This window comes from Halichoerus grypus, chromosome 3, assembly GCF_964656455.1.
Source record: "Halichoerus grypus chromosome 3, mHalGry1.hap1.1, whole genome shotgun sequence".
Classification (NCBI taxonomy): Eukaryota; Metazoa; Chordata; class Mammalia; order Carnivora; family Phocidae; genus Halichoerus; species Halichoerus grypus.
In genome coordinates, this window is record NC_135714.1 from 2086506 (window position 1) to 2111077 (window position 24572).

General features: G+C 46.0%; 1 protein-coding gene across 5 annotated transcripts in view; it reads left to right on the forward strand.

Moving 5' to 3' along the window:
• The window catches only part of GRK4 (G protein-coupled receptor kinase 4), a 92549-nt gene that overhangs the window by 64007 nt on the left and 3970 nt on the right, over positions 1-24572 (forward strand). For all 5 annotated transcript variants that reach the window (XM_078068324.1, XM_078068322.1, XM_078068323.1 and 2 more), the window contains 3 exons: positions 11455-11492; positions 19820-19909; positions 20867-21075. In XM_078068324.1, coding sequence (XP_077924450.1) covers positions 11455-11492; positions 19820-19909; positions 20867-21075 — 337 coding nt within the window. The remainder of the gene's footprint in view (positions 1-11454; positions 11493-19819; positions 19910-20866; positions 21076-24572) is intronic.

Sequence of the window (24572 nt, forward strand, 5' to 3'; positions counted from 1 at the left end):
CTTTTTGCAGAGGGACTGTACAAATAAGAATGCTCTACTTAATTTCGGCAATCTGAGGTCAGAGAGGAGGAGGCCCTCAGGCCGGGCTTTGAGCCATCCTTAGGGTATAGCATGTTCGTGGTTAGGAGAGCCTGGGGGCCCCTCACCCTCGTCTGCGGGAGCTGCCCCAAGCGAGCCGGGCCGTCCCGTGTGGGCCTCTCGGAAGCACCAGCACAGATGTTGCGGGTGAGCAGGTAGACCTCATGGGCTCCCGGAATCCTCTAGGATACGTGCTTTAAACTGGGCCCAGGCCTGATCAGGGAAGGCTTTCAGGAGGAGCTGGGACTCACATGGCAGCTCGGATAGATGGCTAAGATCGAAGTAGAGGGTGACGGGATTGTTCTTCCGTGGGAGACGTGCGCCATGTTTGCGTTCTGGAGAAAGTGGGCAGAGGAGTCCACATAAACCAGAGTGGTCATAAAGAAAGGAGGACAGAAGAAGCAAACCTGTTGGCTTTCTGTTGCCCACCAGGCCCTCGGCTGTGCCCTTAGCATCTCTTATTTATTTGGAGAAAAGGTTAAGAAGTTGCTAAAATGCCATAGCATCCTCGAGACCCTTTTATTCCAGGTATGATTTTCCTGGAGCATTTCATCTTTTTTGGTCTGTTGTCCTCTGCTGTTTGTTCCGATAAACTGCCTGAAAGAGCATCACGACAAAGCACAGAAGCAGTGCTGGGCTCAGCTGGCACAGGCAGGGAGGCGGCGTCCATGTGAGTGGCCTGGGTGCGCGGTTTGGGGGTGTAGTCTTGTGTCAGACCTTCAGATACGGCTGTTTGTAACGTGGTTTGTCTAAATTGTTGAATGAGAAAAAGCAAGCGAAATAAATGAAATATACATACAAAGAGAGTCTGAAGAGATAGATCATAGTTTTCAGTATGCAACCATATCTTTATCTAAGAAGTCAGCCATTTGGTTCAAACGGAACAATCCATAGACATTTGTGTGTGCATGCATTTTCAGTCCAGCTGAGTACTCTCCCTCCCAACACCTTTTCATGACATATTGCCTGCTCGTTATACAGAAGTCTGGAGGGGACTGTTGCCTTTGGGGTTTTGAATGTTCTTTAAAAATTAACTGAGGACTCTCTCCCACTGTATCTCGCTCTGTCAAATAAATAAATAAAATCTTTAAAAAAAAAAAAATTAACTGAGGAACATAGCTTTTGTAAAACCAATGAACTAAAATGCTTTTAGCTAGGGACAGACCCCATGAGTGCCCTAGCACCATCTGAATGTTAACATGCGGGAACGACCAATTCCTTATTAAATAGCACTTGAGTCTCTGGGCAGTGTGGTTGATCCTTGAACAGCACAGAGGTTGGGGCATCGACCAGTCAAAAATCCACATGTAACTTTTGACTCCTCCCAAACTTACCTACCAATAGTCTGCTGCTGACTGGAAGCCTCACTGATGACATAGTCGATTAACACATATTTTGTATGTTCTATGGATTCTGCATTATACTCTTACAGTAAAGCAAGCTAGCGAAAAGGCAATGTTAGTAAGAAAATCATAAGGAAGAGAACATACATCCCAGCACTGGGCCTGTAAGAAAACCCACGTGAAAGAGGACCCAAGCCGTTCAAACCCATGTTGTTCAAGGGCCAGCTACACTTTCTTTTCATGTAAAAGTTATTCCCAAGACCGGCCTGAAGCCTCAGGGAAGTCCTGGCCTAGCAGCAGCTGGATATGAACAACCTTCTCCCTGTTCTCAGCCACTCTGGGGGGGCGTATTCTCCTTTCCATTGTTTGGGTAGTGTAGTGTCTTTTAAATTATGAGAATTATTTTACATAATAATGTGTAGTCTGTATGCAGGTGAATATGGCAAAAGGCAATGAAAATTTTAAAGAATTAGCTTTTTAAAATGTTTTCAATTTTGCCACTATGGAAAACAGTAAGTAAGTTTCCTCAAAAAATTAAAAATAAAACTGCCATATAATCTAGCAGTCTTACTTCGAGGTGTATTCTAAAGGATATGTCCATAGTAGGTCAAAGAGATGTCTGCATTTCCATGTTCACTGCAGCATTATTCAGAATAGCCAACATAGAGAAACAACCTAAGTGTCCGCTGGTGGGTGCATGGATGAAGAAAGTGTGGTATGTACATCCACCATGGAATTATTATTTGGCCATGAGAATGAAGGAAATCCTGCTATTTGTGACGACACAATGGACCTCGAGAGCACCATGCTAAGTAAGACAAGCCAGACATAGACAAATATTGCATGGTATCACTGATATGTGGAGTCTTAAAAAAAAAAAAAAAGGTCAAACTCGTGGAAACAGAGTAGAAAAGTGGTCAGTAGAGGCGGGGGGGTGCAGGGAGTAGGAAGAGGTTGGCAAAACGGCACGAACTTTCAGCTGTAAGATGAATAACCTGTGGATATAATATAAAACATAAAAATGGAGTTGATAGCACTATATTGTATAATTGAAATTTGCTAAGGGACTAAGACTTAAATGTTCTCACACAAAAATGTGAGGTGGTGGGTGTGTTCATTAACTGGTGTGGGGGAACCCTTTCACAATTTTAAGGAAAAATTTTCAATTTCATTGCATTTTCTAGCAATTACAGAAACAATAGAAAAACATCTAAAACAGATAACAAATGGGTGAGGGGCTGGAGATGCCCATGTTGGCTGTTTCTCAGTGCCCTCGCCTGTCAGGTTCCAGAAGGGTCAGCCTCCATGCTCCCTCCTAACCATAGCCATGTTGTCTTGAGCACACTCACCTTTAAAGAAGAGCTCACACTGGGGAAGGAGGGCATCATTTCTCTGTCTCTGTAGATCGACCTTTCTGCACATTATATACAAATAGAATCATCATGTGGCCTTTTGCATCTGGCTTCTGTCCACTAGCATAATGTTTTTGAGGTTCATCCATGTTTTAGCATTTATCAGTACCTGGTTCTTTTTTATGGCGGAATAATATTCCATTGTCCTTTTGTCAGTTGATGGGTGTTTCAGATTGGTTCCACTTTTGGGTTTTTATGGATAATGCTGCTATGAACATTTGTATGAAGTTTTGTTTGGACATATGTTTTCAGTTCTCTTGGGTAGATACTGACAAGTGGAATTTCTCGAGAGCATGGAAAATTTACGTTTACCTTTTTAAGACAGTTTCAAGCTCTCTTCCAAAGTGGCTGCACCATTTTACATTCCTTCCAGGGCTCCAACCCCTCACATTGTCTCCAACACTTGTTAGTATCTCCCTGTTTAATGCTAGCCCACCTCAGTGGCTGTGAAGTGACATCTCATGGTGGGTTTTTGTGTTTTTTGTTTTGTTTTGTTTTTTCTCTTGGTGGTTTTGATTTGTGCTTCCCTGATGACTGATGATACTGAGCATCTTTTCATATGCTTATTGGCCATCCTTACATGTTCTTCGCTTAAATGTCTATTCAAATATTGTGCCCACTTTCAATTTGGGTTATTTACCTTATCAGTATTAAATGGCAAACATTCTTTATATATTCTGGATACATATCCTTTACTAGATGTAAAATTCGCAAATACTTTCTTCCAGTCTGTGGCTTATCTTTTCATGTTCTTAATGGCGTCTTTTGAATTGCAAAAGTTTTTAATTTTAGTGAAGTCCAATTTATCAGGGTTTTGTTGTTGTTGATTCGCTTTTGGTGTTTCTCTAAGAAATTGTTGTCTAACCAGGAACATGAGGATTTTGTTTTCTCTAAGGATTTTATGGTTTTAAGTTTTACCTTTAAGTTTATCACCCATGTTGAGTTAAGTTTTTAGGACAGGGTGGATAGGTGAAGAGTCTGCATCCCAGCACCATTTGTTGAAAATACTATCATTTCCCCATTGAACTGCCTTGGCACTTTTGTCTAAAACTGATAGACTGTAAGAGGGTGGGTTTACTTCTGGACCCTCAATTCTATTCCATTGGTCTGTATGTCTGTCCTTCTGGCAGTACCATACTGTCTTGATTACTGTAACTTTGTGGTAAGTTTTGAAATTGGGAAGTATGAGGCTTCTCACTTTGTTCTTTTTTGAGATTGTTTCGGTTATTCTGGGTCCTTTGCATTTCCATATAAATGTTAGGATCAACTTGTCAGTTTCTGGGACAAAAATTGCTGCTAAGGATTACATTGAATCCGTAGTCCAGTTTGGGGATAATGGACATCTGAACAATACTAAATCTTCTGACCTATGAACACAGGATGTCTTTCCAGTTATTTAGATGTTTAATTTCTCAGGAATATTTTGTACTTTTCAGTATATACATCTTGTACCTTTTTTTTTTTTGCTGTTAAGTTTATTCCTAAATTTATTGTTTTTGATGCCATTTCAAACACAGTTGTTTCCTTTTTTTTTTTTTTTCATAAAGAGAGCATGAGTGGTTTGGGACAGAGGGAGGAGAGAGAGAATCTTAAACAAGCTTTACACTCAGTGTGGAGCCTGACGCAGGGCTCAATCCCACGACCCTGAGATCATGATCTGAGCCGAAATCAAGAGTCAGATGCTTAACTGATTGAGCCACCCAGGCACCCCTACATTTGTTTTCTTAATTTCATTTTTGGACTATTCCTTGCTAGTGTGTAGAAATACATTTGATTTCTGTACATTGATCTTGTGTCCTTGCTCAGCTCTTTTATTAGCTTTAGAAGTTTTGTTGTGAATTCCTTAAAATTTTCTACATATAGAATAATGTCACCTGTGAATAAAGACAGTAGACTCATGTTTATTTTTCTTTCCCAACTAGAATCCTGCTGCTTCTGTTGGTACTTCATGAGAGGGAAATTTTGGATAGACGTACAAAAGCTTGAATCAGTGCACCCTCCTGAGACTTCTGAAGCAGACTAGAAAAATCAGTAATTAAAAACCAGCCTGATGAATGCTGTTTACATTTATATACAATGAATACAGAGAAAAGACAATTTGAGAATGATGTCACTGAGGTCAGGTCTGTCCCTTCCCTCCCATCAAGTGTCCTCCATGTCACTGTCAGAGTCAAAATCTCCAGTTTGCATACTAGAGGGTCAGGCCTAATATTGTAATTCTTTTATATTTAAGAATGTGGAGGTTGTAATTTTTAGCTGATACCAAGTTCAGATATTTAGTGGATAATAAGGTCTTCAGTTATCTTTCTCTCACTTAGGTTTGATTTTGTTTTATATTTTCCTTTTGTGTAGATTCTTTAGGTTACAAGGCCAGTTCTCAGATTGAGAGGTGAATTTTGATACTTAATCATTAAATCAGTTTTGCTTTGTCTTTTTTTGTGATCCAGAATCTTCTCCAGACATTTGTCTGCAGTGGCAACTTTACTGTGTACTCTTTTACCAATGACGGGCTCAGCCCGTCAACGACCAGTGTTGTGGCTGGACCAGCCCTTGTGGTTCTTATTATCACTGCAAGATGCCCCTCAGCAATAGCCATCAAGAAACTTTGAAAGAGAAATAGGTTATTACTTATAAGTCCTGGCAATCACATGTAGTACCCAGGACCACACAGAGAGGTCTGGGGGTGCAGGGTGGGAGAGGGGACACATGAGCATGTGGGCCGGGGCTCTGCAGTTATTGGGGCAGAGGGTGGGGACCTAGAGTCTCACAGTCTCACTCTTTATTGGTGAACTTAAAACATAAGAATGGGAATTTAAAGCACTGGAAGAGAAAAAACAAGCTACCCAAATGGTCAGTTATTTAAATAAACCAAGATCTCTGAAACACAGGAGCCTGGGGTGGGGGGTGGGGGGCTAGCAATGTGTTTATCGAGAAAGATGTCTTTGAAGTGGCTACCTCGGCCACCCCACCGGAGCTTGAGTCAAACACTGGCATTACAAAAAAAGGAAAACCGTCAGGTCTCACACTACAGTGATTGTGGAATCCAGGCTGATTGTGATTTTATTAAATGCTGAACGATAACGCACTTGTCCCGAAAGGGCGCTCCATGCTCCTCACTGTTCAGGCTGGGCGTTATCTGACGTCTTTCAGCTCCGAGTGGACCTGGACACTCTGCACTACACTCCTGCGAGTCAGGAGTGAGCCAGCAGGATCAAGAAACAGCTCTTTGTTGTGAACGAGGGGCATGATGCCGTGAGCTGGGTATGTGTGCTTCGAAGTGGTGAGGCCGTCTTCTGGGAAGAGCGTTCGTTTTCTGCGGATGTAACGTTATTTACAACAGAAGCTCCCTGCCTCTGGCTCTGTTAGGGGAGGAAGGATGCAGCTGTTGCTTCAGGAGAGGATGTGTTCAGGGTAATGAGTTACGGCCCCGGTTTTCTGCAAACTGTGTTCCCGAGACCACTGAGGTCCTGTATCTACTGAGCTGATGCGCACACGTGCTTGGACAGCACTTGTCAAATGCTCGCAGCTGTTAAACTTAAAATAAAACTGCCCTTATTTCCCCAGCAGGAATAGGTTTGCTCAGGACTAGCAGAGAATTGTAATCTGGGCCAGCCAAATAAAAGCAAAACCACAGGTGAGTCTGCAGAACAAAGGAGGGGAGGCTCTTTTATAGAGGAAGGGGGGTGGGTGGGCTGTTAGAAAGTCCACTGGGGTAAACTGAGAGCTGGAAGTGCAGTGGACTCAGCGGCTGGGCTGTGACTGTCTCTCATTGGCCGGGCTGTGAATGTCTCTCATTGGCCGGGCTGTGGCAGTGTCTCATTGGCCGGGCTGTGGCAGTCTCTCATTGGCCGGGCTGTGGCAGTGTCTCATTGGCCGGGCTGTGGCAGTGTCTCATTGGCCGGGCTGTGGCAGTGTCTCATTGGCCGGGCTGTGGCAGTGTCTCATTGGCCGGGCTGTGGCAGTCTCTCATTGGCCGGGCTGTGGCAGTCTCTCATTGGCTGGGCTGTTGCCGGGGGAGGAGGAAACCTTCCTTCTTCCTGCTGGGATGGTAGAGTGGTGGCTATGGCAGCATCCGGGAGCGGGTGCCTCTCTTCCGGTTGGGTGTGCGGTTGACCGGGGGTGGTCGGGCCGGAGCCCCCCCGCCTGCCTCCAGACTCCGTTCTAAATGAAGTTTCCTTTTATTAATTTTCACAACAGGGAAAGTAGCTGTTCAATCAAGATGATTTCTAGAGTTTTATTTTATTAATGATGAACCAGTTAACCTTGTGGCGCGTGCCCGTTACTTTGTTTCCACGTGTCTCTGTATGTGAGGAAAGCCGCCTCTATGATGAATAGCACGGTGCTGCTGGGCGCGGTCACGAGCTGTAGGAGCAGCGGGTACCTGCGGGGCGCTCTGGCTCGCGCTGTGTCTTCCCCGCGGCCTTCTGAGGGGTCGTGTCCACGTGGAGTTAGGAGAGGTCGCCTCTTGTCCCCTTCCTCGTGGGCGACGGTTAGGAGAGGTCGCCTCTTGTCCCCTTCCTCGTGGGTGACGGTTAGGAGAGGTCGTCTCTTGTCCCCTTCCTCGTGGGTGACGGTTAGGAGAGGTCGCCTCTTGTCCCCTTCCTCGTGGGCGACGGTTAGGAGAGGTCGCCTCTTGTCCCCTTCCTCGTGGGCGACGGTTAGGAGAGGTCGCCTCTTGTCCCCTTCCTCGTGGGCGACGGTTAGGAGAGGTCGCCTCTTGTCCCCTTCCTCGTGGGCGACGGTTAGGAGAGGTCGCCTCTTGTCCCCTTCCTCGTGGGCGACGGTTAGGAGAGGTCGCCTCTTGTCCCCTTCCTCGTGGGCGACGGTTAGGAGAGGTCGCCTCTTGTCCCCTTCCTCGTGGGCGACGGTTAGGAGAGGTCGCCTCTTGTCCCCTTCCTCGTGGGTGACGGTTAGGAGAGGTCGCCTCTTGTCCCCTTCCTCGTGGGCGACGGCTCCTGATCCAGGTCTCGGGTTCTGAGCTTTGTGTCTCACTCTTTTCCGGAACAGGAGGAAAACCTGAATCTTGACCTGGCAGTTTTACTGTTTTATTTCTCAAGAGCTCTTCCCGGATTGCACAGGATGACATTTCCACGTGTCTGGAATGCTATAGCTGGAAATTATTAAGGGACGTGGGTGTTCAGCTGTGCTTTGGATCTCTTTTCCTAGTGAATGAGCTGTGGAATGAAAAGTAGATGATATTATCCGCTGTCAGGAGAAGGCAGTTGGGGTGTAGAATAATGGTGGGAAGGAGACACTTGGGACCTAGACTGTTTCAGGAGTGAATTGGCTCATACAGGACATTGGACAGTACAGATTGTTGCTATCACATTAGATTTTTCAGTAGCAAGAAGGCTCTTTCAGTCATTCCAGGAATATATATTGAGTCCCAGATGTATACACACTTCTTGGTTGCGTGCTAGACACACATTCTGGGGAACAAATTGGATTTTGAAGTCCTTGTTCTCAGGAAACCTTTAACCTAGAGGCTAGAAGGGTAGCGTGCAAACGAACACAGAAATGGAGATATGCTTACCATTTACAATAAGTGCTCAAAGGATAATCTCGTTTCCATCGTTTTTGAAACATGGAAGTTAATGTAAAGTAAGAATGGCAGATCTTAACGTTTAAAAGAACTGTTCATCTGTCTATGACCCACATTCTTCCAGATTGGAAATTTCTGCCTCATATTATCTGTCTCTAAAAACAATAGTAACTAACAGACCCATTCCCTGGAGACTCTCTTAGGCAGATCAGCTTTTCTGAGGTCAGCTTTTCTGAGGTGGGGTGCATGGTGGGATGGCAGGCAATGGGGACAGACCTTAGATTCTTGCCCCAAGGCTAGTGAGTCATACTCTCTTGAAGAATGTTTAAGGGAACACTTAGGGAGTGAGCCAAAGTTCTTTTTGCTTTGGTTCCCTTACTCTGCCCCTTCCCTGATCAAGAACATTGCTCCTGATGCCTTCTGATTGGGTTGGAGCTGTTTCCCAAGACCATGGTATATTTAGACCCTACTGAAGTTCCAGTTATGCCAGGGCTTAGGAAACCCTCACCTGTGGCCGGGCCAACCCCTGCTGTTCTCTTCATCTGACTCCCAAAGTGTGCCCAGCAGGCTGTGCAGGCATGCCCTCACTCCCCAGGAGAGGCTGGCTAACTGGCAGGACCCAGCGGGGAGTGGGGGGATAGTGGGAGACAGAGAGTCACCAGGAGAAAGCAGGGTACTGCGATGCAGGCATGAGCTGGGACAAAAGGAGGGTCATGCGGGTGAACCGCGGACCAGGCAGAGGTTCAAGCCTCAGGGTCCAGAAATCAACTTCTCATGGTCATTCATGCCTCAGTGACAGGCTGGGAAATGGGATCCAAATGGCAAGTGCTTTTTTTTTTTTAACAAGAAGAGGATGGACAGGCAACCAGCAAAATGAGTTTCTGGTGGCCCAGAGCATGGAGGTACAAGATCACTTTTAAATGGCTTGAGAGCACAACAAATGATATGTAAGCTGTACTCCGGTCAGTAGGCTGCGGGGTGGGAGCCTGTGCAGATGCGAGAAGACAGTCGCACTTATTTTAATCTCAGCATTGGTTGAACCCTCCTGTCCATGCTGACCTTCGTTTGTGTTCCTGGCTTAAGACTGTGATTGGATCATTACTTTGCAATCCAAAAGGAACCGAAAAGATCACCAAAAGAAACCCCTTCACTTGACAGTTGAGGAAGCCACATCCTGGAGGCTGAGTGGCTGACCAGTGATGAGGCATTGTCCAGCGTCCTCCACACAAGGCCCGCACCCAAGCTCGGAGACCTGTGAAGAGAGCCTTTAGGTTGATCAAAAGCCTGGACAAATTGTTCTTGAAGGAAGGTGCAAGAAACAACAACACATTGTGGCCTAACGTGGTGGTGCTTGATACTCGAACATGTCCAGTGTCCAGCGTGTGGGGCAGGGCAGGGCGAGCAAGGGTCCTTTGCGCCTTGTTCTAGCTTGTCATTTGGCTTCTGTGTGACCCACTGAACTGTGCTAGTCCTCAAGACCAGCACTCTGTCTACAGCTGCTTCCCAGAGCTTTTGGGGCCCAGATAGGAGATGGGGCCTGTGCCATGTGAGAGCACAGTCGTGGCGTGCGTGGCGGGCACTGGGTGCGTTACTGACATTACTCCTGCCGCCGCCGTTACAGCACGCTTCCTTTCCGAGCCGGCTGACCCGCGGTGTGTGGTGACAGCTGAGTGGACGGCTGGCCCACAGCCGGCTTTCTGACCAGCTCTGCAGCCCACACTTGGAGCAGTGAGGTTTAGGACGTCCCGGGAGACATTTAAGTAATTTGGGGGGTAGGTGTTGTGTTGCTGTTGAGCGTAAGCCTACGTAAACGAGGAGGCTGTGGAGGTTCCATGTAAGGAAGGCTACTTTGTTTTCAATAGCATTTATAAGGATTTTTTTTTAATACAGAAAAGAATAAAGGGAAAAACAGAAATGCTCATCATCCCACCCAGATAGTGCAGGAGCATGTGCACGTGGCTGGAAGATGCAAATGTGGAAGCCACCTGCCCCTTTGCCGCTGGTTCCTCTCCCCAAGGGGACCGTGACCGTGGGGGCATGGCCGGCACCACAGGAATGTTCCTGTGCAGCCACTCAGGGTGTGTTCTCCTGTCTGTGAGCTGTTAACAGGCTCACTTCTCATCTTTTCCTGAGGGTGTGGGTTTGGGCCTGAGCAGGTTTCACACTAACTGCGGCCTCTGGGGGTGCTGGGAGGGCTCACTTCAGCTAGCTCCTGGTTCTGTCTCTTTACGGAGCTTTCCCGAGTTCAACCACCTTCCATCTGCTGTTGCTCTCCTGTGGAGGTTCTAGTAATCTGGCCACAGATGGAGGGGTGATGCTCAGGGGACACGGGGTGTTGTGACAGGGCCACATTTGAAACCAGAGTTAAATATAAATCCTCTGAAAAGTAAATTTTTTCTTTCAAAAGGAAGAAACAAGCAGTTTGGAATATTACATTTAAGATATTTTATTCTTTAGTGATCTGTATGTATTCAAAGCCTGTGGTGTCCCTCCCCCAGTTGCGGCTGTTGATTACACGCTTCCTCCTGCAAGGCCTGAGCTCCCCCAGCCCTGCCTCACCGGGGCAGTGGGTGTGTGTGTATCACACCACGGTACAGGGCAGGAAACTGAGGCCTAGAGCAGTTCAGGTCACGCAGCGGAAGAGTGGCAGAGCTAGGATTTGAATCCGTGCCTGTCTGACCCCCAAAGCTGAGTTTTTCTGGTATGGGAAATTTTCAGTTGTTGACATTTTAAAACATATATCAGTGATGAGAGAAATTGAGCCAAGTTCATTAAGGACTAATTCCTTACTACGGGGCTGTGCCTTCCATCACTGACTGTCTCAGATCTGCGGACCTGGACAGAGCACACTGCTGTCACGTGCACGGTGTTGGTTGAGATGAATCCTTTGTGGCGTCCTTGTCCTTCCCAGCGACGGCGTGAAGGACTCATGACTTGACCCACAAAGGACAGTTTTGTTATCCCCCGTCCTTGGTGCTGCTCACAGTAGAGACATCTGTGGTTATTTCTGCTGGGTGCTGATGAACCAGTGTCACCTTCTGAATAATGGAGCTTTTTGTTGTTGTCTCTTCCTTTGTAGAGACTTAAAGCCTGAGAATATTCTCCTCGATGACCGTGGTAAGTGAGTGAGCTTTTCACATCTAAAGCATAACACTTTGTTAAGAGGGACTTGGTTACAGAATGTTGGTGTGGACTTAGCCCATTGTTGCAGAACAAACAACAACAAGAAGGAAAACTCTTTGGTACGTGTTCTTTGGAAAATATAATAGAAATAACATGGTCATTCCCCTTTATTTAGGCAAGAAGCAGAGTTGGTCATAATTTTCAGTTAACAATTAGAGTTTTAGAAGCATATTAAAATAAATCCACAATAAGAACATTTTTCTCTCTCATATTTCTTGCTGTTGGTCCATATCTTGATTTTTCCCTTAGAGGTGTATTTCCACCCAGGAGCGCCTAAGAATTTTCCTTTTTTAAAAAATAACAAATGGTTGTTGAATTTTGTCAGTGCTTTTTCTATCAAGATGACTATATGATGCTCCTTTTTTCTGTTAATATAGTTAATTTTCAAATGTTAAGCTAACCTTTGATTTCTGAAATAAATCCGATGTGGGCATATGAGTTATTCTTTACATAGATTGCTCGCTTTTGTTTTCTGATATTTTGAAGATGAAGCTGGCTCTGTTTTTGAGGGCCCTGGGTCTCTATGTCTCTGCAGTGCTGGGAGCACCAGAGTCCTGCTGCGTCTGTCCCTGCAGACTCTCCGGGGGCCCGAAAGTCTTGGTTCGGCTCCCAGCTGCTCCCAGCTTCGGCAAGAGTCCCAGCAGGGAGCAGCTGGAGAGCGGCTGTGTGCGCCCCCACTCCCAGTGAACAGCCTCTGGTTTGACCAGGGTTTGCAAATGCTTCTGAGAAAACACTTGTGCCCCTTGAGGCTCACTTCTGGTTGGTTCTCCACACAGGGTCTCAGCGCATCCGATCCAGGCGCTGCTGTGGCTCATGGACGCCCTGAAAGTAGAACTTGGTGCAGTTACTGACAGTGGCAGCATGGCCACCACGACCTTTGCCACCCTGTCCCAAAGCACGTGCCCAGTGTCATTTCTGTGGGGCCTACTGTTTCTTGTTCTTTAGATACTTGGACCTGGTCACGTTCTTGTTAAGAATGGAAAGGAATGACAGAACTTTGTTTTGCTTTTCTTGATTTCAGGAGACTTTTAGTCTTTTCTTTTTGTTTTCCTACTCTTTTAATTTTAAAAGTGTAATCCTAGCTATATTTTATGACTTATAAATGCAATTGGTTTTAGGTTTTTTAGTATCACCCACTTAAAATTCCCAAGAACTAATTTCCACCAGAAACCATAGAACATAAGAGTAACTCTTTCATTTCCCATCTAGACAGCTTGTTGAGGTTTCTGTTTTTGTCTGTAAAGCATAACCTGACATTTGTGGTGAAATTAGGTTTAAAAAGATGATTATCAAGAGAACTACAGACAGATATCTCTGATGAACATAGATACAAAAATCCTCAACAAAATACTAGCAAAGTGAATCCAAGAATACATTAAAAAATTCATTCACCACAGTCAAGTGTGATTTATTCCCGGGATGCAAGGGTGGTTCAGTATTCACAAATCAATCAACGTAATATATCACATCAATAAGAGAAAGGATAAAACCACATGATCATTTCAGTAGATGCAGAAAAAGCATTTGACAAAGTACAACATCCATTCATGATAAAAACCCTCAACAAAGTAGGTTGAGAGGGAACATACCGTAATGTAATAAAGGCCATACATGAAAAACCCATGGCTAATATCATCCTCAATGGGGAAAAACCGAGAGCTTTTCCCCTGTCAGGAACAAGATAGGGATGTCCACTCTCACCACTTTTATTCAACATAGTACTAGAAGTCCTAGCCACAGCAATCAGACAAGAAAAAGGACTAAAAGGCATTCAAATTGGTAAAGAAGAAGTAAAACTTCCAGTATTTGCAGATGACATGATACTGTATACAGAAAACCCTAAGGACTCCATGAAAAAAACTACAGAACTGATAAATGAATTCAGTAAGGTTGTAGTATACAAAATCAATGTATAGAAATCCATTGCATTTCTATACACCAATAATGAAGCAGCAGAAAGAAAAATTAAGAAAACAATCCCATTTGTAATTATGCTAAAAATAATAAAATACCTAAGAATAAGCTCAACCAGGGAAGTGAAAAGCCTGTACTCTGAAAATTTTAAAACACTGACGAAAGAAATTGAAGATGATGTAAACAGATGGAAAGATATTCCATGCTCATGGATTGGAAGAACAGATATTGTTAAAATGTCTAAACTACAGCAAGCAATCTACAGATTTAATGCATTCCCTATCAAAATATCAACAGCATTTTTCACAGAACTAGAAGAAATAATCTTAAAATTGATATGGAACCACAAAGACCCCAAATAGCCAAAGCAATCTTGAAAAGGAAAAACAAAGCTGGAGGTAACACAATTCCAGATTTCAAGATATATTATAAATCTGTAGTGATCAAAACAGTATGGTACTGGCACAAAAATAGACACACAGATCAATAGAATAGAATAGAAAACCCAGAAATAAACCCACAATTATGTGTGGGTTTATTTAACTAATCTTCAACAATTAATCTTCAACAAAGGAGGCAAGAATATGCAATGGGAACAAGATGGTCTCTTCGACAAATGGTGTTGGGAAAACTGGACCACTTTCTTACACCATACACAAAAATAAACTCAAAATGGATTAAGGACCTAAATGTTATACCTGAAACCATAAAAGTACTAGAAGAGAACACAGGCAGTAATTTCTCTGACATCACCCATAACAATGTTTTTTTTTTTTTAGATATGCCTCCTGAGGCAAGGGAAACAAAAGCAAAAATTAAGTCTTGGGATTACATCAAAATAAAATCTTTGCATAGCAAAGGAAACAATTGACAAAACAAAAAGACAAGCTACTGAATAGGAGGAGATATTTGCAAATGATACATCCAATAAAGAGTTAGTATCCAACATATATAAAGAACTTCCAAAACTCAACCCCCAAGAGACAAATAATCCGATTAGAAATAGAAGACATGAACAGACATTTCTCCAAAGAAGACACACAGATGGCCAACACACACATGAAAAGATGCTCAACGTCCCTCATCATCAGGGAAATGCAAATCAAAACCACAGTGAGTTACCACCTCACACCTGTCAGATGGCTAAAATCAACAACACAAGAAAGAACAAGTGTTGGTGAGGATGTGGAGAAAAAGGAACCCTCATGCACTGTTGGTGGGAATGCAAACTGGTGTGGCCACTGTGGAAGACAGTATGGAGGTTCCTCAAAAAATTAAAAATAGAAATACCATACGATCCAGTAATCACACTACTGGGTATTCACCCAAAGAATATGAGAACACTAATTCAAAGGGATACATGCACCCCTATGTTTATTGCAGCATTATTTACAATAGCCAAACTATGGAAGCAGCCTGAGGGTCCATCGACTGATGAATGGATAAAGAAGAGGTGATATATATATACAATGGAATATTATTCAGCCATTAAAAGAATGAAATCTTGCCATTTGCAACGATGTGGATGGATTTAGAGATTATAATGCTAAACGAAATAAGTTAGTCAGAGAAAGCCAATACCATATGATTTCACTCATACATGGAATTTAAGAAACAAAACAAATGAACAAAGGAAAAAAAAAAAAAGAGAGAGAAACCAAAAGACAGACTCTTAACTCTAGAGAACAGACTGATGGTCACCAGAGGGAGGTGGTGGGGGGATGGGTGAAACAGGTGAAGGGGATGAAGAGGACACTTACCATGATGAGCACTGAGTAATATATGGAAGTGTTGAATCACTCTATTGTACATTCGAAACTAATACAACACTATGTTAACTATACTGGAGTTAAGATAAAGTTTAAAAAAAGGCTGATTGGGGTACCTGGGTGGCTCAGTTGTTTAAGTGTCTGCCTTCAGCTCAGATCATGATCTCAGTATCCTGGGATCGAGCCCTGTGTCCGGCTCTCTGCTCAGCAGGTAGTCTGCTTCTCCCCCTCATTCTCCCTCTGTGCTTGCTCTCTCTCAAATAAATAAATAAAATCTTTTTTTAAAAAAAAGCTGGTTATCATCTGTTCTAGGTTGTTAGGTGCATTTACTGTTTGTCCATCCTAAATATGTCAGCCCTATTTTTTGAAAACTTACAAATTAAGAGGGACTTGGTTTGTGAAATTTAACTGGTAGTTGAGATAAAAAAAAAGGAAGCTCTATCATGCCTATTATTTTCTATAGGAGAGACTTCAGTTTTATGAAATAGGTATATTCCTAAAAAGCAGAATAAACAGTGAATCTTCGTAAAAACTAGTAGCATTTTATTATTGACAATGATTTTAAAGGAAATCCTATACATCATATTCTTCTATCTGTAAAATATATATCAAAGATAAGGATACTAATTTTTTTTAACATACACCCAATACTATTATTACATCCAAAAGTATTTAACAGTTCCTTGGGGCACCCATGTGGCTCAGTTGGTTAAGCATCCGACTCTTGATTTTGGCTCAGGCATGATCTGAAGGTCGTGAGATCGAGCCCCGCGTCGGGCTCTGTGCCGAGTGTGGAGCCTGCTTGAGATTCTCTCTCTCCCTCTCCCTCTGCCCCTCCCATCAGCTTTAAATCTTCCTTAATTATTTCATAAATGTTTTTATAGTTGTGTATTGAATATAGCATGAAGTTCATATTACATTTGGTCGATATCTTCTTGAGTTTTTAAAATTTCATAGGTTCCTCCTCCCTGCTTCTTTATGTCATTTATTTGTTTGTGAAACCAGTGTTATGGGTCAAATAGTGTCTCTCTAAAATTCGTGTCATGAAGCCCTAACCGCCAGCACCTCAGAATGTGAATGTATAGCTGACCTTGGAACATGTAGGGATTAGGGGCACCACTTCCCACACCGTCAAAAATCCGCATATAATTTTTCTTTTCTTTTTTTTTAAGAGAGAGAGAGAGTGCAAGCTTGAGAGGGGGGAGGTGGAGAGAGAGAGAGAGAGAGAGAGTCTTAAGCAGACTCTGCACTGAGCGCGGAGCCTGATACGGGGCTCGATCTCACAACCCTGAGATCATGACCTGAGCTGAAATCAAGAGTTGGATGCTTAACTGACTGAGTCACCCAGGTGCCCCCACATATAACTTTTCAACTCCCTCAAAACGTAACTACTAATAGCCTACGGTTGACCAGAGCCTTACTGATGACATAAACTGTCAATTAACACATATTCTGTATGTTATATATATTATATATGGTATTCTTACAATAACGTAAGCTAGAGAAAAGATGTTAAGAAAATCATAAGGAAGAGCAAATGCATTTACAGTGCTGTCTGTACTGAAAAAAACACATGCATAAGTGCACCCATGTAGTTCAAACCCGTGGTGGTCAGGGGTCAACCGTGTTTGGAATGAAGGTCTTTAAAGATGTGATTACAGCTGAATGAGGTCACTAGGGAGAGTCCTAATTTCATATGACTGGTGTTCTTATAGGAGGAGGAGGTAGGACACAGACGTGCACAGAGGGAAGAGGCTGTGAATACAAAGGGTGAGAGCCACTGTCTACGCACCAGCCAGAGAGCCTGCCCTCTGGCCCTGGACCTTGGACTTCCAATCGCCAGGGCTGTGGGCAAATAAATATCTGTCCTTTCCGCCCCCAGCTGTGGCGCTTTGGTAACAGCAGCCTGGCAGGCTAGAACACAGACATTTGTCCTATTGAAGTTCCCGGGTTGTGGATTTGGCTGGATTTAACATGTTCCCTGCCTCCCCTATTCTTCCTGTAAGCCAGTGGCTAAAATCTGGAGGCTGGAATTGGTCCAGGTTTGATTTTTGGTGAGCATACTTGGTGTGTCCTTCCTGTTGCATGACATCAGGGGGCATGTGAGGCTGAGCATCTCTCCTTTTATGGTGTTCAGAGTTTTACACCTTGGTCACCTTGATCTCTCCATTATCCATTTCCCACCAGCTTTTCATTTAATGGATGCAGGATCAATATTAAGATACAGCATTTCACTGGGGCTGTAAAGTGATGGCATTCTAATTCTGTCATTCCTGGTACACTTAAATGTTGAGATCCATCTGTAAAAAAGAATTTTGTTTACCTCTTTGTTCAGGAAAAGCAGGTGAAATACGTGAGTGCTTCCTTTTATTTCTACTTTTCAGGAGATTGTGTTAGTTCTCTATCGTTCTCCAAGATGATCAAGGGAGGTTCTCGTTTTATTCTGTTTTGGTATCATTAATGAACGTATGGATTTTAACACTTTGATAGGGTTTAATCCATTGGAGTAATTATTCTTTATGATGTTTTTTGTCCCTTCTTTGGCCAGTGGATGTCCAGTAGCCTCTAATGATTTCCTTGTTTTCTGCTATTATTTCTTACTGAAGATGTTCCAGGATGACCTTGCATGTGCCCTGAGACCTGGAGTCGACCATGTCTCCAAGGGGCCTGGTCCTCTGTGCAGAGAGCCCAGTATGGGTGCCAGGTACCCTCGCTGCCCTGCTGGTCATTCTTCCCAGGCCTTTTCTGGGAGAGAACACATCTGTTCTTGTTGTTTTAAAAGAAAATATTCATCATGGAATCATATTGATATTTCTAATTCTCCTTTTACTTCTTCATTTCACATTTGTGTCCTTTTTCTCCTAATGCTGAAAATATTAGTTCCTAATGACATTAATATGATTACAGTATTTTTCTCTGCTTTTTATTTTTTATTTTTAAAAGATTTTATTTATTTATTTATTAGAGAGCGAGCGAGAGAGAAACAGCATGAGAGGGGGGAGGGTCAGAGGGAGAAGCAGGCTCCCTGCCGAGCCGGGAGCCCGATGTGGGGCTCGATCCCAGGACTCCGGGATCATGACCTGAGCCGAAGGCAGTCGCTCAACCGACTGAGCCACCCAGGCGCCCCTTTTCTCTGCTTTTTAAATATGTGGCGTAGATGGTTGTACAACACTAAATGGAGATCTTCCTCATTTCTTCATCCAGCTGCCTGGGGATGGCCTGGCTTGATCTGCCTGGCAGCGGGCTGTTCCCAGCTCTCTGTTCTTTCGGTTAGTGCTGCAATGCCTGGCCCCATGCACAAGTTATTTCCTGCTTTGTCCAGTGTGTCCTTGGGATAGGCCCCTGGGGGGGGTGTGAGGCTGAAGGATGGGTTCACATGCAGTTTCGCAGACATTGCCGAATTCCTGGCATTGGAACTGTGCTGGTCTGTGTGCACACTAGCAGGGTATGCATGCACCTGTTTCCCTGGGCCCCGCTGGCAGAATGGGTTCTCAAGCTGAGTCTTCACCCGTTTGTCAGTAGTTTTGCTCTTCATTTCTCAGTGGAGAAAAATCACTTTTTAAAAGAAAAATAAGAAAGGATACTTAAAATTTCACAACCTGCCAGTACTTCACTTAAACATAAAATACGTAAAAGCTGCCTTATGGAGGAAATCTTCCTGTACGAAAGCAGGAAACAGACACACTGATAAATGGCAGAACTGGGACTCGAACCCAGGTCGTGCGGCTCCAGAATCCGCTCCCGTGGCTCCAGCCTCCTGCCTCCCCCGGTGCAGGCACGCCGCCGCCGGGAGTAACGTGACGCACAGAGCTGGTGTGCTGAGGGAAAGGTCGATTTTCCTGTCTCAGGCACCATGCAGGCTGTGTTAAAGCGGATTCCGTGCCTCAAATGGCATGTTGTGGATTCTCAGTGTTGAGCACATACTTATTGGTTGGTTCATTCATTTCTTCAATAAATATTTATTGAGCACCTACTGTATGCAGGTACGATATCAGGAGCTGGAGACACATGGCCAACAAGGTGAGTGGGCGTCTGCCTCCAGGGCTGGTTTATCTTTCTAGACTCTCAAAGTTTTCTATAAATAGTTATTTTCATAACTATTTAAATCTTTCTATATAAAGGCATGGACACATGACATAGCCTTTTACGTGAGTTTCCTTGATTTTATTTATTATTTTGCTGTTACAATTTGTTCTTCAGAGAAAAACGCCTTATTATTCGTCTGTTGTTCCTGTATGTAAGCCTACCGGTATTCTGACAGAAAGTGTTTATTTTCTATTGTGTAGTTCATGTACTAGTCATTATAGTTTTATTTATGGATCTGGTAGTTACAGGAAATTAAATAATAAACACAATGCTTCTATCTTAACAAGTGGTTGTCTATGGTTAAAGGGCTTCCTGATTAGTAACCAGCTATAAATCTAATTTCCTGTTGTGTTAGTGGACCTGAATGCTCTGCATAGTATTTTACTAAATGTGGAGAAATTAGATGTAATTTTAGATTTTTTCCCCACTGTTTATTGTCATGAATGTGTCAGCATGCCCCCTGTGGTTTGTAATGTGCTTGAACACACACAGGGCACATCCGGATCTCAGACCTGGGTTTAGCCACGGAGATCCCGGAAGGGGGGACCATCCGAGGAAGAGTGGGGACCGTCGGCTACATGGGTATGTGAACGGCTACTTCCAGATCCCTGTGCTTTCTCTGGATGCTCGCGTCCTCACAGCGCAGAGAAGTTCTAAGCCAGTTGGAGGGAGCACGGGTGGTGGTGGAAGTCTGTACGCGGCCAGTGTTGGGACCACAGAGGAGTCCTGTCTGCCTTCCTGTCTCACAGAGACCAGGGGGTGAGGCCGGCAGAGGTCCTGCAGGTGGTGAGGGTAGAATCAGGGCAGGACGGGGCCCTCACTCTGCTGCTGCCACCATCCTGGGCACGCTGGCCTCTCTGGGCCCTCGCGAACTCGTGGTTCCCTGGTTATTGCAAAGCCTCTGTGACTGGGAGGCCCTGGCCTGGGGTCAACTCCCCGCCCGGCAGTGCCAGCCTGACCCTGGCGTGGCCTCTGACATGAGGGACCCCGAGGGCCATGTCTGCCGTCACCTGCTGCGGGGTCAGTGCCCTTGGGGCGCCCGTGGGTGTGGCTCTGCGTGTCTGAGGGAGCACCCTCCTCGGGAGGCAGGGACCAGTTCCCTGTGTGTGTCACTCTGTGGCTGCTCATTTCGTGCCCTGGGGATAGCACAGACTGTTTTCAGTAACCCATTTGTTGAAATATAAGTCACATACCATAAAATCCACCACTCCCAAGTGTACACTTGAGTGGATTTCAGCACACGCACAGAGCTGTGCAACCACCACCACCAGGAAGAGACCCCGGGCCCATCAGCACCCCTCCAGCCCCGGTCCGGCGGCTGCTCGCCCACTTTGTCTCCATGGACTTGTCTCTTCTGCTCGCTCCATATAAATAGGATCACACACTCTTGGGCTTTCTGTGTCTGTCTTCTGCCCCTTAACACATTTCCAGGGTTCATGTTGTAACAAACATTAAGTTTATAATGTGTTATTTGGAATTAATTACCAGAAAATTTAAAAACCAAAATTTAACTTAAATTTCCCTGTATTTGTTATATAGCTCCTGAAGTTATCAATAATGAACACTATACATTTAGTCCTGATTGGTGGGGACTTGGCTGTCTGATATATGAAATGATTGAGGGACATTCTCCATTCAGAAAATTCAAAGAGAAAGTCAAGCGAGAGGAGGTGGACCGAAGAGTGAGGAAGGATACCGAGCAGTATTCGGAGAAGTTTTCGGAGGACGCCAAGTCTCTCTGCAAGATGGTGGGTCGGGCTCTGGGGAGGTTGGGGTGGAACCCCAGCTCACTGGGGTCGTTTCCACTAGCAGTCTCCCCACCACACAGCCTCCAGCAGGGAGAGGGCCACGCATCCTGGGCTCGCCTGGGAAGTGACGTGATTGGGCTTCCAACCCATGGGAGCAAAGCAGAGCAGTGCCTTGTTAGATTTCTCAAAAGGTGCCCCTGAGAGGGAAGAGTGGTGCCAAGGTCACTCATTTCCTGTGAAACTAAAGATCAAAGAGAACCTTGTTTCTTAGGAACAATGAGGTTTTTCTGTCTGCCTGTGTTTCTTTCCTCTTTAACTGGCTGCCAGGGATCGTGTCACGATAGACACCCCGACCTGATGGGCCGCCACGTGTCTGCCACCTTCCTGGATGCATTAAGGGGCCCATGAGGCTGCGTGTCACAGAGGGGAGAAGACAAGAGGACAGAGACTGTGGGGCTGGGGGCAGGCAGGGCAGTGGTTGAACTGTGGGGGGTGGAATCGCGGTGGGTTACGGGAGGATGCGGAAGGGGGGCTCAGGGCAAAGTCAGGAGGCTGGAGGCAAAGGTGTGAGCACTGCTTGTTGGAGCCATGGCCCCTCTCGCCAGGCCTGGAAAGTCTGGGAGGGCACGGAGAGGAAAGCAGGGCTGGCTAGTCATGAAGAGTCGAGGGGGAGAGTGGGGGGGGGATGGAGGCCACAGAGAGGCGGGCCGGGGGTCCCCAAGTGGGTGCCTGCCGGAACCAGCAGCCGCCGTACCCGTTACTGAAAACGGCAGTAACTTAGGTGAGCTGTCGGTGGCTGGAGATACTGATTCTGTTTCCCCTTCCCTGTTGTTGCCATATGTGGAGTGAGGCGTGTTAGTGGCCTGTCACAAGCAGTGGGACAGGCTGGCCTTCCCTCCCGCCAGCTCGTTCTGCGTGGAGTTGGCCGTGGTTAGCCAGCCCTCCGGGGTTCACAGCGTTCTGGCCAAGCTGCTGTTTGACCGGGTGCTTGCCACCCGCCAGACACTCTGATAAGGGCTGCAGGAATGTAAAGATGTAAGCTGGAAGTAGAGCCTGCCCCTAAGGAGCTCACAGTTCAATGGCAGGCCTAGAACAAACATGAAAAATAACTATGGTGAAAAAGCAGAATTTGATGGGTGCCATAAACAAGAGAGGAACGAGGGCTCCAGGGTTTTCAGGATGGAGAGATGCTGTGTTCTGGTAAGGGTGCTGGGGAAGGCAGGTGCCTGAGTGAGGACCAGGGTTGGGCTTCAGAGCTCAGGGGCCACACCTCAGCGCCCCGCACCGGGCTTCCCTGTCCGGCCTCTGGTTTCTTGTCTCTGGCGTGTGCATGGTGGTAGCCTCGCCCTCACAGGCTCGCCGGGAAGGGGCGATGCAGGAATGTGTGTGACCGGCCTGGTGACGCACAAATCCTCAGGAGCTCCTGCGAGCGGAGACATCTGGTTCTTGGAGAGTTGGTTCAACCCCGGCAGACGGGGACTGGAGGAGAGGGCATCTCCGGAGGCAGGGGGCATCTGCAGAGGACAGCACCTGTGGGGATAGGGACGGTGGGCCGGGCCCCGTGCCCAGTGCACTTGCAGAGGGGGGGCTGCAGGCCTGTGCATGGCTCCTTGCCCTCTCTGCCTCTCCTCTGCCCGGCGCCTGCTCCCAGCACGCTGCACCCATGCTGAATGAGTGAGCAGACGTGGAGTGAGGTCAGTGTTGTACTTGTGTTGGACAGAGAGAAGGAAGGGCTGAGGAAAAGCCGGCTGTTTACACTGGCCCAAACAGGCGGCCAGAGCAGCGCCTGACATGTGGACACCTATCTGTCGTTTTGAAAGCTCTTTGATGTATTAATCTTATCTGACCCTCAGAGTGGACTTCTAAGGGGTTTTCTTAGCCTCACAGTTGAAAAATTAAGAGTTTGATTTTAAAAAAAGATTTTATTTATTTTATTTATTTATTTTTAAAGATTTTATTTATTTATTTGAGAGAGAGAATGAGACAGAGAGAGAGAGTATGAGAGGGGGGAGGGTCAGAGGGAGAAGCAGACTCCTCACTGAGCAGGGGGCCTGATGCGGGACTCGATCCTGGGACTCCAGGATCATGACCTGAGCTGAAGGCAGTCACTTAACCAACTGAGCCACCCAGGCGCCCGATTTTATTTAGTTTAGAGAGAGAGAGAGAGCGCGACAGAGCGCATGCGTTGGGGGAGGGGCAGAGGGAGAGAGAATCCCAAGCAGACTCCCCGCTGAGCACGGAGCCCCTGACCCTGAAATCACGGCCTGAGCTGAAATCAAGAGTCAGTGGCTTGACCGACTGAGCCGCCCAGGTGCCCTTAAGTTTGATTTCTGTGACATCCCATAATGGGATGTCAGTGGGCAAACTGGAACCCAGACGTTCTGAGCACAAGTCCAAGGCCATCGGATAGTGTGTGTCAGCAGCAGGGTTGATGATGGAGTCCTGGAGCCCCTGAGACGCTGGGATTGTATTTGGCATCACACTGAATTCTCAGATCTGTTTTTAATGAGCAAAGTGTACCAAGAATAACTGCACTGAGCAAATCTTGTCGAGCCCTTGCCCTGGCGAGGTGTGGGGGCTGCCCCAGTGAGCGGGATTTCCCACGGCCCTGCCTCTGGAGGTGTGGGTCCAGCAGGAGGGACTGGCCGTGAGTACTTCCCCAAGTGATGGCGTCACACCAGGAGGGACAGGTGTCCTGAGGGAGCACACTCTGAAGGTAGGAAGCTGGAGCCCGGCTCAGCCAGGCGAAGGGTCTTCTAGACAGAGGGCGTAGTGCGTGTGCGGGCCGTGAGGAGGTGAGCAAGGGAGGGTGTGTGCTGCATGCACAGTTCACACAGCGAGGGCTGCAGGGGTGTGCGGGCCGGTGCACACATGCCAGACGCAGAATGTGCTCGGCTCTTGGCCTGGGAGTTTGGTTTCTCTTCGGAAGAGCGGTGGGTGCGGGCTGTGAGGCGAGGCCAGGCCAGCAGACTTCTCTGCGAGGAGCCACATAGTGAGTCATACTTAGGCTTGGCCGGTTCCTCGCACAGCGTGGCGCCCCACCACCGTAACGAGACAGCTAAAACCTCCTCGACGAGGTCAGGCAGCTTCCGGGCTGCAGCCTGGCCACGTTGTAGAGCCAGATCTGTCCTGTTTTGCTTTGAGCACAGCCAAACCCTTCTGACTGATGGTAACTGTGGATGAGGGCCTATTTGGTGAAAATTATGAATATATGAGTAAGGAATACTTTTGAAAGCGATGCTGTCCATTTTAAGAATATACAATTTCTAGAACTTGGTTTGCCAAATTTTTGCCTCATCTGAGCTCCTTAGTGATCTATTTAATGAATAGATTAAAATAGTTTCCAATTATAAACATAACTTAGCATTCAAATGGTATCTGTGAAGTTCTTGACCGTTCCTGTTTCTTTTTAAAGAGCCCCCTAATTTTTACATGGCTAAAACTTTTTCCTTAAGGATTTACTTAGCCGACCTTTATTTATTGGTAGCTCAAAGGCT